The sequence below is a fragment of the Manihot esculenta genome, chromosome 8, assembly GCF_001659605.2.
Source record: "Manihot esculenta cultivar AM560-2 chromosome 8, M.esculenta_v8, whole genome shotgun sequence".
In the NCBI taxonomy this organism is placed as follows: domain Eukaryota; kingdom Viridiplantae; phylum Streptophyta; class Magnoliopsida; order Malpighiales; family Euphorbiaceae; genus Manihot; species Manihot esculenta.
The window spans coordinates 6,420,506-6,441,467 of NC_035168.2; the positions used below are offsets into that span (position 1 = coordinate 6,420,506).

At 31.2% G+C, this 20,962-nt stretch overlaps 3 protein-coding genes across 3 annotated transcripts; all 3 read left to right on the forward strand.

Moving 5' to 3' along the window:
• The first annotated feature begins 837 nt into the window (after positions 1 to 837).
• LOC110620387 (putative methyltransferase DDB_G0268948) lies at positions 838 to 1,860 on the forward strand. The gene is made up of 2 exons (XM_021764101.2): positions 838 to 1,044; positions 1,142 to 1,860. Exons 1-2 carry the CDS (start codon positions 895 to 897, stop codon positions 1,781 to 1,783), a joined length of 792 nt encoding a protein of 263 aa, XP_021619793.1. The 5' UTR covers positions 838 to 894; the 3' UTR covers positions 1,784 to 1,860.
• Positions 1,861 to 6,238: 4,378 nt separating this feature from the next.
• On the forward strand, positions 6,239 to 7,060 carry LOC110620968. Its single transcript, XM_021764927.1, has 2 exons — positions 6,239 to 6,668; positions 6,789 to 7,060. The coding sequence occupies exons 1-2, from the start codon at positions 6,239 to 6,241 to the stop codon at positions 7,058 to 7,060; spliced, it is 702 nt and encodes a 233-aa protein (XP_021620619.1).
• Positions 7,061 to 13,695: 6,635 nt separating this feature from the next.
• On the forward strand, positions 13,696 to 20,677 carry LOC110621652 (respiratory burst oxidase homolog protein A). Its single transcript, XM_021765921.2, has 13 exons — positions 13,696 to 14,268; positions 14,718 to 14,874; positions 14,961 to 15,009; positions 15,101 to 15,214; positions 16,166 to 16,561; positions 16,894 to 17,280; positions 17,430 to 17,641; positions 17,746 to 17,848; positions 18,660 to 18,830; positions 18,939 to 19,070; positions 20,008 to 20,136; positions 20,243 to 20,321; positions 20,483 to 20,677. The coding sequence occupies exons 1-13, from the start codon at positions 14,034 to 14,036 to the stop codon at positions 20,590 to 20,592; spliced, it is 2,274 nt and encodes a 757-aa protein (XP_021621613.1). The 5' UTR covers positions 13,696 to 14,033; the 3' UTR covers positions 20,593 to 20,677.
• The last annotated feature ends 285 nt before the right edge of the window (positions 20,678 to 20,962 follow it).

Genomic DNA, 20,962 nt, shown 5'->3' on the forward strand with positions numbered 1-20,962 from the left:
ATGCAATTCTTGCTTTCTTAAAAAAGAAAGGAAAAAGAAAGATAAAATGAGTATAAATATCAGGTTTCTACATTTTATTAAAATTAACTATTTAATATATATATATTATTTAATTAAAATATTTTTATATTTTACAAAATTAAATCCTTTAATTTTTAAAGTATATTTTTTTAATTTTAAATATTTGTAATATTTAATCTTTATAATTTTAGTTATATATTATTTAGTTCCTATTAAAGGTATAAAACAAGTTAATTAACTTTTTCACCGGAGAAATTTACTGATGTTGAATATTGGCAAATTTAGTTTTTTTTCAGTAGTTCTAATTGAAAAGGAAGTCAGAGATTGCATAAACTTAATTTTAATTATCATTTATGTTAATCTGATTATATTTAGCTTTTATTTATTTTACAGAAATAATTTATATGCGAAAAGTATTTTCCTTGATTATGTAACATTAAAAAAAAAAACTAAGAATATTATTGTAATTCATATATAAAAATTTTATGGATGTTAATAAGAGATTCTTAAATCCATAAAACAATATATTCTTATAAATACTTTTATTTTTTAACTAGAAAAAGTAACTTTTTTGTTAATTAAAATTCAGAATTCTTAAAGCATTCAAAATATAAAATATTGTTTTGGAAAGTATTTCTTTTTTTTTTTTTCTGAAAGAAAAACAGAAATTCTTAATGACAGTGTAAGTTGCAAAAAGGACTTTGAGTTTCACAGGTCAAAGTAGGCAACCTTGGTAAAGTGAAATTCACTTAGAACCTTCCCAAGTTGTTCCTTCCAAGCGTACACTTCAATGGACCATGAACACATCTGAGAGAAAAAGCCTATATATACGACAACAGAGGTAGGCAAATCTCATCCAAACTACAAAAAGAAATGGCAGATTTATTCATTAAGCAAGCAAAGCAATACGCAGATGCTAGGCCTAACTACCCACTACAACTCTTCCACTTCATTTCCTCCAAGACTCCTGCTAAAGACCTTGCCTGGGATGTGGGCACCGGCAGCGGCCAGGCAGCTCAATCTGTGAGCCTTCTTCTCTCTCTTTCTCCTTCCATATTATGTGTTCCATGTGTTTATTACTGATTTAACAATTGTGTCGTTATGCAAATTTTCTTTGCAGCTTGCTGGGATCTACGAGAATGTTGTAGGCACAGATACTAGCCTGAAGCAACTGGAATTTGCACCAAAACTTGCCAATGTTCGATATCAGCAAACTCCTGCAGTCATCCCAATGGAAGAACTGGAGGAATATGTGTCTGCACAATCCAGTGTTGATTTGGTGACAATTGCTCAAGCCCTCCATTGGTTTGATCTGCCTGCATTTTACCAGCAAGTGAAGTGGGTTCTCAAGAAGCCAAATGGAGTCGTTGCTGCTTGGTGCTACACGGTGCCTGAAGTTAATGACGCTGTGGATTCTGTCTTCAAACCATTTTATGAGATTGATTCTGATCCTTATTGGGATCCAGCACGTAAGTTGGTTAATGATAAGTATGCAACCATTGATTTTCCATTTGAGCCACTGGAGGGAACTGATCACACAGGACCATTCAAGTTTGTAACAGAGAGAGAGATGAGCTTGAATGAGTATTTTACTTACCTGAAGTCATGGTCTGCATATCAAACAGCAAAGGAAAAGGGTGTTGATCTATTGAGGGATGATGTGGTTGAGAAGTTCAAGAATGCTTGGAATGAAGATGGGCATGACAAAAAAGTTGTCAAGTTTCCTGTTTATTTGAAGATTGGAAAGGTGGGGAATATGTAAAGATAGCAGGCCAATTGGTTCACTGCATAAGAAATAGCAAGAACTGAAAAATAAAATTGTTATATCAATTCCACTTCTGTCTTTCTTATTGTTTGATGTGATCACTTGCTTTTGTAATTGGAGCAAAATGAAGGGGAAAAAAGAAAGAAAAGGAAAGAAACATAGTAAAACATGAACATACTTTCATCTCTAGCATGCAGATTAATTATTGGCACCTGGATATATATACTCGATTGATGCATAAATGGAGTTAGAAACAGTCAAGAATAAGGAGGAATCGATGGGAGAAGACAAAGGGAAAGGGGAGAAACATGATTCAATGGCTCAATCTGGGCAAAAAAAATTGGGCTAGCCTGTTTGTGAGGAACATAATGAGATCGATTAAGGCGAAATTGCAGTTTGTGCTCCCAGTCGTTACTGATGGGAGGAAGGTAGTACGATTCACAAGGAAGAGTTGAATTGTGAAATGCACAGGTGGAAAACTAATCTCATTGGCAGTATATATAGGGCAAGCCCTAGGTTTCAGTGGATTTAGAATTTTGCAAGAAATAGGTGGAAGGACTATGGGTTGATTGCAGTTCACATGGTTAAGATGAATATTTTTTTGTTTAATTTTGATTCTGTAGAAGGAAGAAACAGGGCTGTGAGTGAGGGGCTATATACCTTTAAGAAAAAAAGGTATACGAGTGCGCCAGATGCCAGTCAGCAAAAAGAATAATTAGTTGTGAACAAGTACACAAAAAATAGTAAGGTAGGGGCTGTGGATGTGGTTAATGCTATGGAGGGTGAGTCAACTGAGACGCCGAGATCATCTTTAGCGCTATGTATTGGAGCAATAGGGGATATGCTATGTATTGGAGTAACAGGGGATAGGAAGGTGCAGTTAAAGATCCATTCTCTGATTGCTAAATTCAAAATAAAAGCCTTTGGAATTGTGGAAACCAAGGCTAGAGGGATAAATAAAGAAAAAGTACAAATGGGGTTGAGACAGCAAGAGAGGATTTTTTTTAACATCATTATCAGTATGCTAACTAGATAGGATGTGGCTTGTTTATAATCCACAACAAGTTACAATCCTTGTTTGTATGGCTTTTGAGCATATTAAGCATTATGATGTGAAGGGTAGAAGTTTTTTTGTCGTTGGTGTATGCAAGTAATAATAGTGCAGAAAGGAGAAGGCTATGGGAGTGACAAGGCTACAGGTGTGGATGGGTTCAATAGTCATTTTTTCAAGAAGGCTTAGAATATTATCGGAAAGGATGTCATTGCTGTCAAGTATTTATTTATTTTTTTTCTGAGGATGGTAGGTTATTGAAATAGTTTAATATGACAACTTTAACGATCATTCCAAAAGTAGATAACCCAGCAGGCTTGACAGATTATACATCTATAGCTTGTTGCACTGTGGTGTAAAAGGTTATTACAAAGATTCTTACAGGGAGAATGGGGAAAGTTTTATGCAAGATTATCAATTCCAACCAGTCAGCTTTTATCCCTAGTAGAAGGACAATTGATAATATTTTGATGGTGCATGAATTGGTGAGAAATTATCATAGAGATAGTGGTCCTCCTAGATATGTTATGAAGGTAGATTTACGGAAGGCTTGGGATTCAGTAAGCTGAGATTTTTTAGAGGAGGTTTTGTTGGTTTAAAGTTCTTGGCAAGGACATCCTATGTCTCATTTATTGTTTGCAGTGGCCATAGAGTATCTATCCAGGTTTATTCTTACTGATCTGTCTCTGTCTTTTAAAATACATCAGGTCAGTACTCTGTAGCTAGTGCTTGAATAGCTATTACAAATACTAACAGAAAGGTAAGCTGGTACAAGCTAGTGTGGGAGAAATCTGTATTGCCTAGACATATTTTTATTGTGTGGATGGCTTTGATAGACAGACTTGCTGATTAATCTACAATGTTCAAATAGGTGTGGTTAATAATGCTAGATGTAACTTATGTCAACATCACGAGGAATCGATGGACCATTTGTTTTTTAAATGCTCCTTTTCTAGTAGAGTTTGGAGTGTTAGTCTCCAAAAATGCCATATTCAAAGAGCAGGTTTTGAATGAAAACGGGAGATTAATTGATTTACATAGAGATCTACAAGGAAAAGTAATTTGGCAGCTTGTGGAAGAATGTCCTTCTGTTATACCCGGCCCTTTTAGAAAAAAAAAAAAGGAAGGCCCATGACTTTTATATATATATATAATTAAAATAAAAAATAAAAAAAATAAATTAAAACATTAAAGGCTCTGGTTTCTTCCCTAAACCAGAGCATTCATTTTCGCGAAGAAAAAGCAGAAACAGTAGCAGAAGTAGAGCATTTGCTCCGTTATTTAAAAAAAAAATTTCTTCCTTGACCAATCAAACCATAAACTTTTGAAATTTTAATCTAAATCAATATTCTGATCGAAAATTTAATAATTTCTTCCGGAAACTTTGATATTTAGATATATGAGTTTTATTATTTTATTCAAATTATTACGATATAATTTTTTTTTCTACCATTAAATAGTAATTTCTGCGATATGAAAATTAAAAGGGATATGTTTTAGTTAGACCCGATTAATGAAATTCTATATTATTTTTAGATTGATGATTTTCATAGGTTGATCCAAATAATATTTATAGTTTATTGTGAATTTTTATTGAGTCTGTGTAATTTTGAAAGGTCTAACTATACCGAAATATTGTCAAATTTTTTTAAAAAATATATAAAAATATACTTAAAATTTTACATTTTACGTTTTATATTTTCATTCTAGAATATTTATTTACCATTTGATATATTATTTTTCTTCTTAATTCTAGGAGAGGACTCAGCTTTCAGGATAGATAATAGGGGTACTCCTACGACTTAAAGTTATTTTATTTCTCGTACTGGTGAATGAATAAATATATAACATTGATGATTTTCTTAAATATATTGATATATGTATATGTTATTTTGTTTATTTAAAATGGGAAAGGATGAAATGAATTTGTACTTCTTGAATGAATAGAAATTTAATTTAAAGCATAGCTGAATAAATAGCCGATTACACTCTGTATATGTACCGAACAGATAAGGCCTTGATGACAAGTGATTTATTTTTAGCATAATATATATTTATACTGTCTTTGGGATAACGCTTGATGTACAGACAGCCTTTGGGCATATGTCAGGTGGTCACCCTTTGGGGTAGCTCTGCACATGTGTATGACCAGTATTTTATTAGCTCTTGGGCCAAAATTGTCATCATAGAGTCTAAGATGACACCATTGCTCTCAGGCTGTCATTATTTTATCACACTTGAGATGTCAGTATTATCTATAGGGAACATATTATGAGTGTATGCGGATTCTTTTTTTTACAGTTATAATTTTTGAATAAATATTAGCAATTTATATTCAGTTTATTTTATATTAATTAAATTAAATTGTATTTATTCTGCTGACTTATTTTAGTTAAGTATTTGGTACTATTAAGTACCTAAACTTTATCTTTTCCCCTTAGTACTCACCCCTTATATTTTTAATATTACAGATCCTTTTGGGTAATCCACTTTTAGCAGATTATATCTCGTAATTTTATACTTTCTTTCACTTCGTCTGCTCAGAGTCTAGTGGAGGTCAGGCCAATCCTAAGTCCCTTATAACTTCTTCTTGTAATTTTGGAAGATAATGTATAGATTGTATATTCAAAAGCTGAATATATATTTTGTTTAGTGCAAATATATTATGGATTGATTAGACCAGCTATCAGTCATCTCTTGTATATTTAATATTTTAAAATTATAGCAGGTTATATGTATTTTTATGTATAAATATCAGGAGAAATTCTGTCAGTTTTTCGAGTCATATCCGTCTTTACAGATTAGAAAATGGGTGTGACAATTTTTGATATCAGAGCTTAGGTTTATAGATTCTATAGACTTTTCTTGAGTTAGTATTCTTAATTATATTCTAATAATTCCTTTCGTATTTTTGTTTGTAGGACAATGCCGCCTAGAGTAGGTAATAGAAGTCGAGGCCGTAGTGTTCGTACAGTTAGATTAGCTGATATTGATCGACCTCATAGGGATCCTACAGTTGCACCTCCAATTCTAGAAGGGGTGGCAGATCATGTTTTACCTGAGAGCAGAGAAGGACATGGAGATTCTATTTCTCATGGTATTGAATCAAGGGCATATCTGACTGCACCATCGCCTCCCTCAGCACCTGCAGTTGCACCTCCTGTCGCACCTGCAGCTCCACCTTTTGTTCCACCTGTAACACCAGCCAATCCTTTTCAGATAAATGCAGACTTGGGTGCTTTTGTGGCATAGGTAGTTACAGCAGCTTTTACAGCTAACCTAGAGATCCGTGGAAGATAGTGGATCGTGTTAGACATTTGGGGGCTTATGATTTTGAGGGTTCTTCGGATGCTGACATTACAAATAAATGGTTAAAGAAAGTGATAAAAGTGTTTGAACTAATGAAGTTGACTGATGCAAATAAGGTAGATAATGTACATGGTTTGCTTCAGAGTAAGGCTGATGGTTGGTTTGATGGCATTCGTCGCAGACATGGAGTTAGATTGACTTGGGATCAATTTATATATGAATTTCGCCAGGAGTATTTGTCAGAAAGTTACAGAAAGGGAAAACAGGATGCCTTTTTCAGGTTGTTTCAAGGAAATCTCTCAATAAGAGAGTATGTTGACAAGTTTGAAGATCTCTATTACTTTGTTTCAGACATACTGCCTTCTGAGGAAGCTAAATGTGACAGATTCAGACAGGGTCTACATGTTAATATTAGATCATCTATGACCTGGTTCAGAGGTAATAATTTTAGAAAGTTGGTGGAAGCAACCTTAAACGTTGAGAATGTTAAGCAAGAAGAGAAAGAATATGAGCAGAGGATGAGTAGAAAGCATATGTAGGGTTCACAGGGGTTCAGAGAGAGACCAGCTAAAAGAGGGAGCAGTTCATTTCAGTCCCAAACTGAATACAGTGGTAGTGGTAGAGGTTCTTTTGTCAATACAGAGCAACAGGTTACTCGACTACAGTTTAGTCAAAGTTCAGTAGCACAACTAGTGAGTAGTTCCTTTGGGACACAGAAACGTGGGCAAGGACAAGGATATAATTTTGGGTTCGAACAAAGAAAGAAACATTTTCCTCAATGTGTCACTTGTGGTAAATATCATGCTGGGGAGTGCAGAAAATTCGATAAGGATTGTTTTGAATGTGGTTCTTCGGGGCATTTTAAGAATGATTGTCCATTGCTGATAGCTAGAGACAGTGGTTCTCAGCAATGATTAGTGGCTCCTCAGAATCTAAAGTATGGTATGATGCCATCACAGGGTGTACCTACAACACAAGCTGGGCCTAGCACAAGCAAAGCCAGTGGAGCTACTTCATCTTCTCAGACTAGACCAATGATGCAACCTGGTAGACCTCACACTCAAGCCAGAGTCTTTGCTATGACACAGTAGGAGGCACGAGCATCTCCAGAGGTGGTGACTGATATGTTAACCATTTTTTATAAAAGATGCACACATTCTTATAGATCTTGGTTCTACTCACTCTTTCATATCTCAATCATTCTCTGTGCATGCTGATAGAGAATTAAAACCCTTAGATTGTGGATTAGCTATGAGTACTCCAGTTGGGGATTCTGTTGTATGTGAACATGTGTATAGAAATTATATTGTTAAATTGGGCAACCATGAGCTGTTAGTGGATCTGATTCCTTTGTATCTACAAGATCTGGATGTTATCCTAGATATGGATTGGTTATCCCATCATCATGTCTTACATCAACTCCAGTCCTCACCTTACCCTCAGGTACATATGGATTTGTGGTGTATAATGATGCTTCTCACAAGGGTTTAGGCTATGTACTCATGCAATATGGGAAGGTGATAGCTTATGCTTCTAGACAGCTTAGACCACATGAATTAAATTATCCCACCCATGATCTGGAATCAGCTGCAGTTGTGTTTGCATTAAAGACATGGAGGCATTATCTTTATGGCGGGACTTGCCAGATTTTTACAGATCACAAGAGCTTGAAGTATCTTCTCACACAAAAGGAGTTGAATTTAAGGCAGAGACGGTGGATTGAGTTACTTAAGGACTACGACTGTACCATTGAATATCATCCCGGCAAAGCTAATGTGGTAGATGATGCCCTTAGTCGCAAGTCCTTTAGTAATTTAGCTTACCTCAAAACAGTTCGACTTCCCTTGTTACTAGAGATCAGATCCTTAAGGGTAGAATTAGCAGTGGATGATGCAGGAGCATTGTTGGCAACTCTCAAAGTTCGACCAGTTTTGATAGAAAAAGTCAGAAAAACCTAAAATTAAGTTGAGCAGTTGAGTAAGCTCAGTAATGAGGTAAGAGATGGCACCCGTACTGACTTTTCCCTAAGGGAAGACAAGACTTTAATATTTGGTGATAGACTGTGTACCCAAAATGGAAAGCTTGAAGAGAGAAATTATGGAGGAAGCTTATTGTTCTGCTTACTCTATGCATCCAGGAAGTACAAAAATGTATAGAAATCTTAAAGAAAATTATTGGTGGCTAGGCATGAAGAAAGAAATAGCTGACTTTGTGTCCACATGCTTAGTATGCCAACAGATTAAAGCAGAACATCAACATCCAACAGGAAAGCTACAATCGTTCTCTATTCCAAAATGGAACTGGGAACACATTACTATGGATTTTATTTCTGGGTTACCTCGTACTTCACATGGACATAATGCAGTATGGGTAATAGTTGATATATTAAACAAGTCAACACACTTTTTGCCTGTCAGGATGGATTATTCTTTAGACAAATTAGCAAAAATCTATGTCAATGAGATTGTAAGACTTCATGGTGCTCCAATTTCTATTGTTTCAGATAGAGATCCAAGATTCACTTCTCGATTTTGGCCTAGCTTGCAAAATGCTTTAGGCACCAAGTTGAAGTTTAGCACTTCTTTTCACCCTCAAACTGATTGTCAATCAGAAAGAACTATTCAGACCTTGGAGGATATGCTGAGAGCTTGTGTGATGGAGTTTAAAGGAAGTTGGGATAGGTATGTGCATTTAATGGAGTTTTCTTATAATAATAGTTATCATGCTAGTATTGGCATGACTCCTTATGAAGCTTTATATGGGAGAAGATGCAGAACACCATTGTGTTGGAATGAGGTAGGGGAAAGACAATTAGAAGGTCCAGAATTAGTGCAACACACTACAGATAAAATTCAGACGATCAAAAGTAGATTAAAAGCAGCACAAGATAGACAGAAGAGTTATGCATATATGAAGAGAAGGGATATTGAATATAATGTTGGCGACAAGGCATTTCTAAAGATCTCCCTTTGGAAAAGGGTTGTACGTTTTGGTAAACGTGGAAAATTGAGTCCGCAATTCATAGGACCATATGAGATTTTAGAGAAAATTGGACCAGTTGCTTATCGTTTAGCACTACCTCTAGAGCTATCACAGATTCATGATGTCTTTCATGTTTCCATTTTAAGGAGATTAAAAAATGATCCTTCCCACATCCTCCAGAAACAACCTATCGAGTTGAGGAAAGATTTAACATACGAAGAAGAGCCAGTAGAGATCATTGCCAAAGAAGAGAAGGTTCTAAGGAACAAGATAATACTCCTGGTTAAAGTTCGATGGAGTAATCACTCTATCAAAGAAGCTACTTGGGAAAAAGAAGAGAATATGCGAACTCAATTCTCACATTTATTCCCTTCACCATGTATGTAAAATTTCGAGGACGAAATTTCTTTTAGAAGGAGATAATTGTTATATCCGGCCCTTCTAGAAAAAAAAAAGGAAGGCCCATGACTTATATATATATATATATATATATATAATTAAAATAAAAAAATGAAAAAAATAAATAAATTAAAACATTAAAGGCTCTGGTTTCTTCCCGAAACCAGAGCATTCATTTTCGCGAAGAAAAAGCAGAAGCAGTAGCAGAAGCAGAGCATTTGCTCTGTTATTTTTATAAAAAAAATCCTCTTTTTAATCCAAATTTTCACCCCCTCAACCCAATCAACCCATAAACTTCTGAAATTCTAATCTAAACCAATATCCTAATAAAAAATTCAATAATATCTTCCAGAGGTTTCGATATTTGGATAGGTGAGTTTTATCCCTTTTAATCGAATTATTACGATATAATTTATTTTCTCTACCATTAAATAGTGATTTTTGCGATCTGAGAATTAAAAAGGATATGTTTTAGTTAGACCCAATTAATGAATTCTATATTATTTTTGGATTGATGATTTTCATAGGTTGATCCAAATAATATTTATAGTTTATTGTGAATTTTTATTAAGTCTGTGTAATTTTGGGAGGTCTAGCTATGCCGAAATATTGCCGAATTTTTCTTTAAAATATATATAAAAATATATTTAAAATTTCGCATTTTATGTTTTATATTTTCATCCTAGAATATTTATTTACCATTTGATATATTATTTTTCTTCTTAAGTCTAGGAGAGGACCCAGCTTTCAGGATAGATAATAGGGGTACTCCTACGACCTAAAGTTATTTTGTTCCCAATACTGGTGAGTGGATAAATATATAATATTGATACTTTTCTTAAATATATTTATATATTTATATGTTATTTTGTTTATTTAAAATGGGAAAGGATGAAATGAATTTGTATTTCTTGAATGAATGGAAATTTAATTTAAAGCACAGCTAAATAAATAGCCGATTACACTCTGTATATACACCGAACAGATAACACCTAGATGACAGATGATTTATTTTCAGCATAATATATATTTATACTGTCTTTGGGACAGCGCTTGATATACAGACAACCTTTGGAACGTATGTCAAGTGGTCACCCTTTGGGGTAGCTCTGCACATGTGTATGACCAGTATTTTATTAGCTCTTGGGCCAAAATTGTCATCATAGAGTCTAAGATGTCAGCATTGCTCTCAGGCTGTTATTATTTTATCACACCTGAGATGCCAGCATTATATATAGGGAACATATTATGAGTGTATGCGGATTCTATTTTTCACCGTTATAATTTTTGGATTCATTATCTATAGGGAACATATTATGAGTGCATACAGATTCTATTTTTCACCGTTATAATTTTTGGATTCATTATCCAGCAGTGGAATCTTAGCAATTTATATTCAGTTTATTTTATATTAATTGAATTAAACTGTATTTATTCAGCTGACTTATTTTAACTAAGTATTTGGTACTATTAAATATCTAAACTTTATCTTTTCCCCTTTGTTATTTATTTATCCGCTCACTGAGTAGTTTGTACTCATCCCTTATATTTTTAATATTACAAATCCTTTTGGGTGATCTACTTTTAGCATATTACATCTCGTAATTTTGTACTTTCTTTCACTTCGTCTACTCAAAGTCTAGTGGAGGTCGGGCCAATTCTAAGTCCCTTATAACTTCTTCTTGTGATTTTGGAAGATAATATATAGATTGTATATTCAAAAGCTGAATATATATTTTGTTTAGTGCAAATATATTATGGATTGATTAAACCAGCTATCAATCCTCTCTTATATGTTTAATATTTTAAAATTATAGCAGGTTATATGTATTTATATGTATAAATATCAGGAGAAATTCTGTCAGTTTTTCGAGTTATATCCGTCTCTACAGATTAGAAAATGGGTGTGACACCTTCAATGAGACAGTCTATTGTTTTTAGGCAAGAAGAGGCTAATATCAATACGTTTGTACGCAAAATTGTTTCTTGTGTAAAGTTAAGATTACTAGATATATATAATTCTATAGATTGGGCTAGGTGGTCTATGCTGTGATTATATACTTGGTTACTTTATTAGATGTTTGCTTGTGTTTAGGCAACTCCTAATGAGCTACTATTGTGCTGCAGGCTGCTACTGAAGCTACATACTGGGTCTAGCTTAGTTGTAGTTTTTGTTTGAAAGATGCAGAGTTTTTGTTTGCTTATTGTTAAGTATGGGTACGTGGGAAGGGTGTTGGTATTTTGAATGTGGGATGTTGTGAGGCTTGGTTTGCTTTTCCAATTATTCTGCTGTCATAAAGCCTTGAATTTGTTTTACAAGGCAATGTGGTTGTTGGAGTTGTGATACAGATTGTTAGTTTTTTCATGTTGTTTGATTGGGAACTAATCTGCAGTATGGGAATGGTTCTTTTGTGAGTGATTTAGCTGCCTTGTTGAACTTTGATTATGGGCTGTTGAGAGACTTGATTTGCTGCTGGTTGCTGCTGCTGCTATGAAGCCTTGAAATTTGTTCATAAGATATCTCCCGTAGAACTCTGATCATTCTTTCTTTATTTTATAGGTTTCTTTCCAAAATCATGAACCTTATAAACCCTTTGATGGAGTGAGAGAAAATATTTTCATAAGACATAATTAACATAGAAAATTTAAAAAAATTTCTTAAGCTTTATAGGCTTATACTTAATGATAAATTATACATATAATTATATTTAAATTATATAATATCTCTGAAAAATAAAAAAAGAAAACATAAGTATAAAATTTATTTTCCCTTAAATTTTTTATCAGTACAATTCTAATTTGGTTCTGTTAATTCAATTTTTATGAAGAATCAAAATGAAATAAAGTAGTAAATATAACTTTGACTTAATTTTTAATACAGAATTAAAATTGAATAAAAAATAAATAAAGCTTAGTTCAATTAGATATAATTTTTCAATTTAATTCAAAATACCTTAAAAGCACATATAGCCACAACTTCTTCAATGTTTTCAAACTTTTGTAATGATGTTTCATGCATCATTAAGCTAAAACACATACTTTTCAACATAAGAATATAAACAGGTAGAATATACACAAAAATTTCATTCAACTCAGAATTAAATTCGAACTCAAGGTTATATTATTAATATTAAACTTCACTTAAATCTAATAAAAATTTATTTTAAATTATCCTAATTTTTTTCTATTTCGATTAATATTATATGAACTTATTTAATTTTATATATTTTAATTATAATTTATGTAAAAACATATTTTTTATTATTAATTTTCATTTTAAAAAAATTAATATTTCTAAAAAAATTAAATTCTAATTTTTAAATGAAAACATAGAAAAATTATATATGTATTTTATATTAAATTAATAAAGAAATTACTATTTAGTTTCTGTATTACAAGAAAATTTACTAATTAATAACTCAATTTTAAAAAATATATTAAAATATTTTTTAAAATATTAAAAGTCTATTAATTAATTTATTTATTAATTTTTATTATTAAATATTATAGAAAAAATTAATACTTTTAAATATTGAGAGAAATTAATCAGTATATTTTTTATAAATATGAGATATCAACTAATAATTTTTTTTAATTTTTTAAATTATTAAGATGAATTTAACAGCTAAAATTAATAAAATAATTATTTAGTATATTTTTTAAAATATTAGAGATATTTTAATATATTTTTTAAAATTAAGAGATTAAACTATAAATTTTATATAAAGATTAAATAATAAATTTTATTATAAATATTAAATTTTAAATTTAAATACATTTCAATTCAATTATATATTATCTAAATCTGATTAGAGTTGGAGGGTTAGATACAAAAATACTCCGTCCATTCTCATCCACCCTTGAAATCTCCAAAAGAGAGACAGAGAATCCCTATCATTATTTTATTCCTCCCTTTTTCTCTTACATTGTTTTGACTTTCAATACAATTAATCAAATATTTGATATGACTACAAATTTGGTTACTTCATCTAGACCAAAACAGCTCATCACCTCAGCATGCAAGAAAGAGGTTAGGTTAGGACAAGATTAGGTCATATTTACACTTTTTTACACCTTTCTTTCATCTTTCACTCTCATTGCATGAATCTTTTTTATTAGCTTCTTCTCTACACTTCACCTGCTCTCACACTTGAACTCTATTCTCCCTCTCCTAATCTCTCTACCTTTCATAAATTTCTTATTCATTCTCAAACCAATCATTCACTAAACCCATTATTGAAAATTTTGCATTCTCATCCTCCACACTCAACCACCCAAATCCAATATTTAATAGTATTCTTTTTTGCTTTTGTATTGGAAACGCTTTCTTCTTCTTCTTCTTCTCTTGATTGCTTATACTTTATTAAATCTACATGTGCATGCAATTCTCTACAGATCCAACTTCACTGCTCTATTCTTTTCTCTCTGCCATGAAATTATAAACCAGCATTTTCCTGGAAAAAAAAATTATAAAGAAGAAACTAACAGAGCTGCATAAACCCATCAATGGATTCTCAAGTAGAGCCAAAAAAGGTGGATGCTTCCCTTTCATCTTCTTCTTCTTATTGGATTGGAAGAGTCGCTTCTCTGCAGCATTTCGTCGAAAAGCCAATGGATGAACGGCTGATGAGATTTACTGACAGTGAATGGAAGGAAGTGGAAAAGCGTTTCAACCGGCTGGCATCTGCCGGAAATGGCCCTGAGCCGGTTGTCAAGTGGTCGGAGTTTGGCTTTTGTATAGGTATTTGATAAGAGTTGGTGTATCTAACTTTTTCTCTCTAGACTTTTCTCTGTAATTTCATATAAAGACAAAAAATTGAAATTAGCAGACACTTGCATGAGCTGTTCATGTTGCCCACTGGTCAATTTTCATTAAAAAAACAGAAAGAAATTCTTAGAATAGACTCTGTCTAGCACATCATTTTAGAAATTAATTAGCCAATCGAATCATTTTATAGTAATACAATCATAAATTCATAAATCTATGTCAAGAAAAATATTTTTTAAAGAAAATATTTTCAAACTCTTTAGTGTTTATGCTAATTAAGGAAATAAAAATAACTTTTTATTAGAAAAAAAATATTATTTTTGCACTTTATTATTTAATGTTACATAATAAATTATTTTTCAAAAAATAAATATTATTTTTTTTTACTATTTAATAAATACTTTTGCTTTTCATGTATGAAGGAATGCAGCAGTCTCCAGAATTTGCTAAAGAGGTCTTAATGGCAATAAGAGGAAGAGAATATTATAAATTTGATATCACAAGAAAAGAACTCCATAGTTACTGGCATCGCTTGACTGATCCTAGTTTCCAATCAAGAGTCAAAATTTTCTTTGACATGTAATTATCCCATTTGTGGAATTTTTTTTTATTATTTTTTCCAATAAATTTCCTTCTCAATTTATATAATTACTTTTTCCTTTTAGGTGCAATAGAAATAAAGATGGAAAAATTAATGAAATGGACATCAAGCAGGTATTGTATGTAATTTTACGTAAATTCGAGATTTTATATATTTTTTAAAATAATTTTGATTATTTTTCTTAGTTTTGGAAATATTTTGCAGGCTATTTTGCTATCTGCTGCAGCAAATAAATTGTCTCTAACACATGAGGAAGCACATGAATATGCTGCTTTGATAATGGAATCTCTTGACACTGAAGAAAAGGGATTTATTGAGGTGCACAATTAATTAAATACCATATATATATATTATTTTATTTTAATTTTGAAATCAAGTATTACAATATTCCACTCTACCAGCTCATGCCTATCAAGCATTTATTAATTTAATTTACATATAAAAATTTATAATTTAATCAAATTCAATGAGCCAAGTTAAGCATTTATAATAATATTAATTAAAATGGAGTTATTTCTAAGCAATCTATTTAATGAATCACTAGGAAAGTATATATAGGAGTTCGCATTTTAATTTAAAATCGAATCGAACCGAACCAAATATAATAAATTAAAAATTAAAATTTTGATATTTATGAAAATCAAACTGAATTGATATAGATTAAAAATCAAATCAAATTGAATCAGTCCGATTCAGTTTTATTCTGTTTGATTTGATCAGTATGAATTTTTAATAAATTTTTTATTTTTTACATTTTATTTTTATTTTTAGTATTTTAATATTTAATTAAAATATTTTAATCTTAATAATATGATTTAATCTTTTTGTATTATTGAAAATAAATACTATTATCATTAATCGGTTCAGTTTAATTTTTTTAATTTTTTTTATTAAAATCAAATCGAACCGAAATAATTAAAAATTTTAATATTAAAAATCGAACCGAATCGAAATGAATACAAAACCGAATAAAATTTTTAAATTAATTCAGTTCGATTGATTTTTTTTAATTTAAATCGAATATTGTTTACCTCTGAATATAGGAATCGCTAGTTTGATTTAATTAAGATAATCATAAATAAAATATCAATTACATTTTTCTATTTCATCTATATTTTTTTAAAATTAATATTAAATATTAAAAAATAAATTATTTAATTTAAAAAATATTCTTTTATAAATAAATATTTTTTAAGTATAAATTATTTTTCCTAAACAAACGGAATCTTATCTGTTAACTTTCTAAATTTGTTAGTGATTTGCATGCAGCCGCATCAACTAGAAACTCTGCTTAAAGCAAGCTTATCATCATCATCATCACCACCTACTGGTTATCATCAAACCAATGAAAAAGACCCACGTGGAAAAACTATGTCGAGGTCTGAAATCATTTTCCGATCATATTGGAGAAGAGGATGGATAGTGGTGCTGTGGTTGGTGATTTGCTTCTCACTGTTCACATGGAAATTCATACAGTACAGGCATAGAACAGCTTTTGAAGTGATGGGTTATTGCCTTTGCACAGCCAAAGGAGCAGCTGAAACCTTGAAATTTAATATGGCTTTAATTCTTCTCCCCGTTTGTCGGAATACCATCACTTGGCTTCGCCGGAAACCAACTCTCAATTCTTTTATACCTTTCAATGATAATATCAACTTCCACAAGGTAATCATTATTACTTTCCCCATTTATTTTATCAATTATTTTATAAAGAAAATAATTCATATTTAATTTCTATAATATAAAAAATTTATTAATTAATTTTTAATTTTAAAAAATACATTAAAATATTTTAAAATTTTAAAAAGTTTATTATTAATTAATTCATCAATTAATTTTAATAATTTAATATTACAGTAAAATAAGAAATATAATGGAATTATATTGAAATGAGTTCAAAATAAGAAAAAAAAAATTACATATGGATTAGTAAATTCATTATTAAATTTTATTATATCTTCTTTTTTTTTTTTTGATAGAAAAAGAAATTGATGTAGGTGATTGCAGGGGGCATAGTGGTAGGTGTGATACTCCATGGAGGAACTCATCTTGCTTGTGATTTCCCAAGAATAAGTGGTTCAAACCAATCAATTTTCCGGCAAACAATAGCCGTCCGATTCGGGTATCATCAGCCATCATATATTCAAATATTAGCCACAACAGAAGTGGCTACTGGAATTGCCATGGTCATGCTAATGACAGTTGCATTTTTACTAGCAACAAAATGGCCTCGCCGGCGTTCACCTTCTCTCCCCAGCTCCATACGACATGTCACTGGTTATAATACTTTCTGGTACTCTCACCACTTGTTCATTCTTGTCTATGCCTTGCTCATTGTTCACTCCATGTTCCTCTTCCTAACCGACAATATAACTGAAAAAACGGTATGCATTTTGTTCCTTCAATTCATACATTGCCTTTCGCTACTTCTTGGTATATGTTCATTTATTTTCTATTAATATATCAAGAAAAAAAAATATTTAAAGGTCATGAAAATCTGGATTAGTCGTAATATTAGAATCTTTTTGTACAGACATGGATGTACATTGCCTTTCCGGTTACGCTATATGCAGCCGAACGTTTTGTTCGAGCACTAAGATCAGGGTTTTATGATGCAAAAATTATCAAGGTAATGATTCATCCAGGCAAGGTTTTGTCCCTCAAGCTGCAAAAACCAGAAGGTTTCAAGCACAAGAGTGGGATGTATATCTTCATACAATGTCCTCAAATTTCTTTATTTCAATGGTATGTTATAACTAGCTATATGCACATTTACAGCCAATATTTTTTATACCTGATTTCATTATTTTCTTACATGATCAATCTAAATTCCAGCTTCTCATTTTCAGGCACCCTTTTTCATTAACTTCAGGACCAGAGGATGATCACTTAAGTGTCCATATCAGAACTTTAGGAGACTGGAGTTATCAAATATACAGTCTCTTCCAAGAGGTAGGACAAACCATTGTTATAGTAGAGTTTAGGTGTGTATGAGTAATCTTAGTCTGAATGGATCGCGCTCCCCTCTTTTTTTTTTTTTTTTTTGTTCTCTAGTATGCATAACCGCTACTTGTTATAGTGTTACCTGTTGCTATCACAAAGACTTGTATCTATGGGCATATCTGCCTACTCTGTTTACTCTGCCTACCCACCATCGTCAAACAGCCATTTAATTCCCTTCCGACACTCATACCGGTAAAGTCGCGGCATAGCGAGCTTGCTCTCCTACTCTCCATCACATCAAATGAACTGGATTCTTTTCTGATGAGTCCGGTACCCGGTCACCTACTTCAACCGCGGATTGGGTTGTGTGCTAATAGGTTAGCTTGCGTAGTGGACTCTGATGGGTCTTGGGTCTGACTCCCCTAATAGGGGTCGACCTCGATCTGGGTGCTAATGAACATTACCATACAATAATTGTATGTACAATAATTGCATGCTAACCATTGATCATGGTATAATTTATATAGAACCTATCATGATTAATGGTTATAATACAATCGTTATAATACAATTATTTTACATATAACGTAAAATTTCTCTAAATTTGTATGCATTAAAGAAAAAAATGACTTAGTGTTCGAGACAATCCAATCTTCATAAGCTCTGAAAAATATTGATGTATGCGGTCTTCCGATAATTATAGAGACAATAAATTACGGTTACCGTAAGAGCATTTTTATTTTCTCTGAGTTATTAAAATTAATATCGAAAGATATTAATTAATGATGGATTGTAGTGATATTGTATTTGGATTTTGCAGGCAGTACTATCCAGGACTAAGGAGTATCCAAAAATATACATTGATGGACCCTATGGAGCGGCTTCTCAAGATCATGTCAAGTATGATATAGTAATGCTAATTGGACTTGGCATTGGAGCCACACCTTTCATTAGCATTCTTAAAGATGTTGCAAATGGTCTCCACCAAAAGGTATCACAACAATTAAGCTCTTCTCTTTACCGTTAAAAGAACTCGAAATCATGTCTGATTTTATAAAAATTCATTTAAATTCTTATATTTGACTAAAATTTCATGTAGGCAAATTGTGGAGAATGCAACATTGCAAAAGGCCCTTTAAAAGCCTATTTTTATTGGGTTACAAGAGAACAAAGCTCCTTTGATTGGTTTAGGGATGTCTTGTGGGAAATATCAAAGACAAACCAAAAGCAGGTAACATGAAAAACTATACTTATTTAGATTTCATCTTCATTGAATTGGTTTGAGTTTTAAGCTCATCATTTTAAAAGGAAAACTTTATAATTTAATCTCCAAGTTTTCTCATTATTAATTAACACTTGGATTCCTATATTTTACAAAGTAAACTATGTATTCCCTCAAATTTTATTTTCATCGCACTTTAAGGTCCTTCAATTTATTTTTCCATTAATATTTTAAGATAAATTATTATTTAATACCTAAATAATATGAATTATTTACATTTTCATCATTAATCTTATAGTTAGTTTTATATTTTTTTTCTCCCCTACTCAAAAGACAGAGGGAAAAAGACAGAGAGAGATGAGAGATAAAAAGATGATGTCAAAGATGATATTATAATTAATTAAAGGAAAAATTACTAGTTAATCTTTATAATATATGATTTCTCGTTCTTCAAATTTGAAAAATATATTAAATGCTCTTAATATTTTAAAAAATTTACTAATTGGTCTTTTCATTAATTTTAACAGTTAAATATTGCAAAAAAATCTAAAATACCCTTAACATGCAAAAATTAATTAGTAAAGTTCTTATAAAATTGAGAGACCAACAAATAATTTTTTTCAAATTATAGAAACTAAATAATAAAATACTTAACGATAAAAACTAATAGAAAGACTAACTAGTAAATTTTTTAAAACATTAAATGCTAATGGAAAAATGGATGAAAGAACTTATGGGTATATTTAAGTAAAATTAAGTGCTAAAATAGTTTAATTTCTAAAATATAGGGATTCAAGTGATAATAATGATAAAATTTAGAGACTAAATAAGAATTTAGCTATTTTAAAAACAATTTTAGATCATTAAGTAAAAAAAAAAAATTACTCTTTAGTGTTTCTTTTTTTGTCTAATATTTTCCCATTTGGCTGCCTGGTGAACCTTTTAGTCTGTGATAGAAATGCACAACTTCTTAAGCAGTGTTTATGAAGAAGGGGATGCAAGATCTGCTTTGATAAGTGCTATGCAAGCATTATATCAAGCCAAGAAAGGCATTGATATTGTTTCCTGGACTCAGGTAAAATATATTGCTTTAAAATTATAGTTTGATTTCAGTTAATTTTCAATATGCAATCAAATAAAAATTTATTTAAAAATAAATATATTGTTTTAAATAATTTCAGGCACGTACGCAATTTGGTCGTCCAAATTGGTTCAATATTTTTTTCAAATTGGCAAAAAAACATAGAGGAGAACGAATTGGTAAGTATAATTTAATCGTATTATTTTTATTTAATTTTAAAACTAGTGAAATTTTAAAAATTCCATAATTAATATACTTATAAATTAATTTTGATAAGGTAACTGAAATACCTTCCCAATTACATTGCTAAGGCTGAATTATGAGGTTGTTTGGAATATAGGAGTTTTCTACTGCGGCCCATCAACACTTGCAAGGGAGTTGAAGACGCTGTGCGCCAAATTCTCAACCAAAACAACTACTAGATTTGTATTTCACAAGGAGAACTATTAGATATTTATATTCAATGTATTAGCCATGCATGTATAGAATCCAATAAAATTCTTAAATGCTCAATTATTTTATATATAATAAAACGCTCACATATATATATAATTTGATCAATAAATTATATCGTTATTTTTTTATTTTTTTAATTAATAGAAAGATATTTTTGATATTTTAATGAATGAATTTTATTCATTATGATATTTTTTTTCATTATTAATTATTTCTTCTTTTATCATAGAAAACAAATCAAAAGTTCTAAAAGGTTTTTAGACACAACCGGGAGTTCGGAGTTGGACCGGCATAACCATCTAACTAGCTAACATGATGTCTACCAACCAGACATGACTCGGAGTTGTATCTGGAAATTAATGTT

What these genes read in the sequence shown, in the direction of transcription:
- LOC110621652 (XM_021765921.2), top strand. Translation starts at nt 14,034, where the DNA reads ATGGATTCTCAAGTAGAGCCAAAAAAGGTGGATGCTTCCCTTTCATCT. An exon ending in ACAATATAACTGAAAAAACG is followed by an intron (nt 17,281 to 17,429) that starts GTATGCATTTTG and finishes CTTTTTGTACAG; the next exon opens with ACATGGATGTACATTGCCTT. An exon ending in CAAATTTCTTTATTTCAATG is followed by an intron (nt 17,642 to 17,745) that starts GTATGTTATAAC and finishes TCTCATTTTCAG; the next exon opens with GCACCCTTTTTCATTAACTT.
- LOC110620968 (XM_021764927.1), top strand. Translation starts at nt 6,239, where the DNA reads ATGAAGTTGACTGATGCAAATAAGGTAGATAATGTACATGGTTTGCTT. An exon ending in AGAATATGAGCAGAGGATGA is followed by an intron (nt 6,669 to 6,788) that starts GTAGAAAGCATA and finishes TTGTCAATACAG; the next exon opens with AGCAACAGGTTACTCGACTA.
- LOC110620387 (XM_021764101.2), top strand. Translation starts at nt 895, where the DNA reads ATGGCAGATTTATTCATTAAGCAAGCAAAGCAATACGCAGATGCTAGG. An exon ending in GCGGCCAGGCAGCTCAATCT is followed by an intron (nt 1,045 to 1,141) that starts GTGAGCCTTCTT and finishes TTTTCTTTGCAG; the next exon opens with CTTGCTGGGATCTACGAGAA.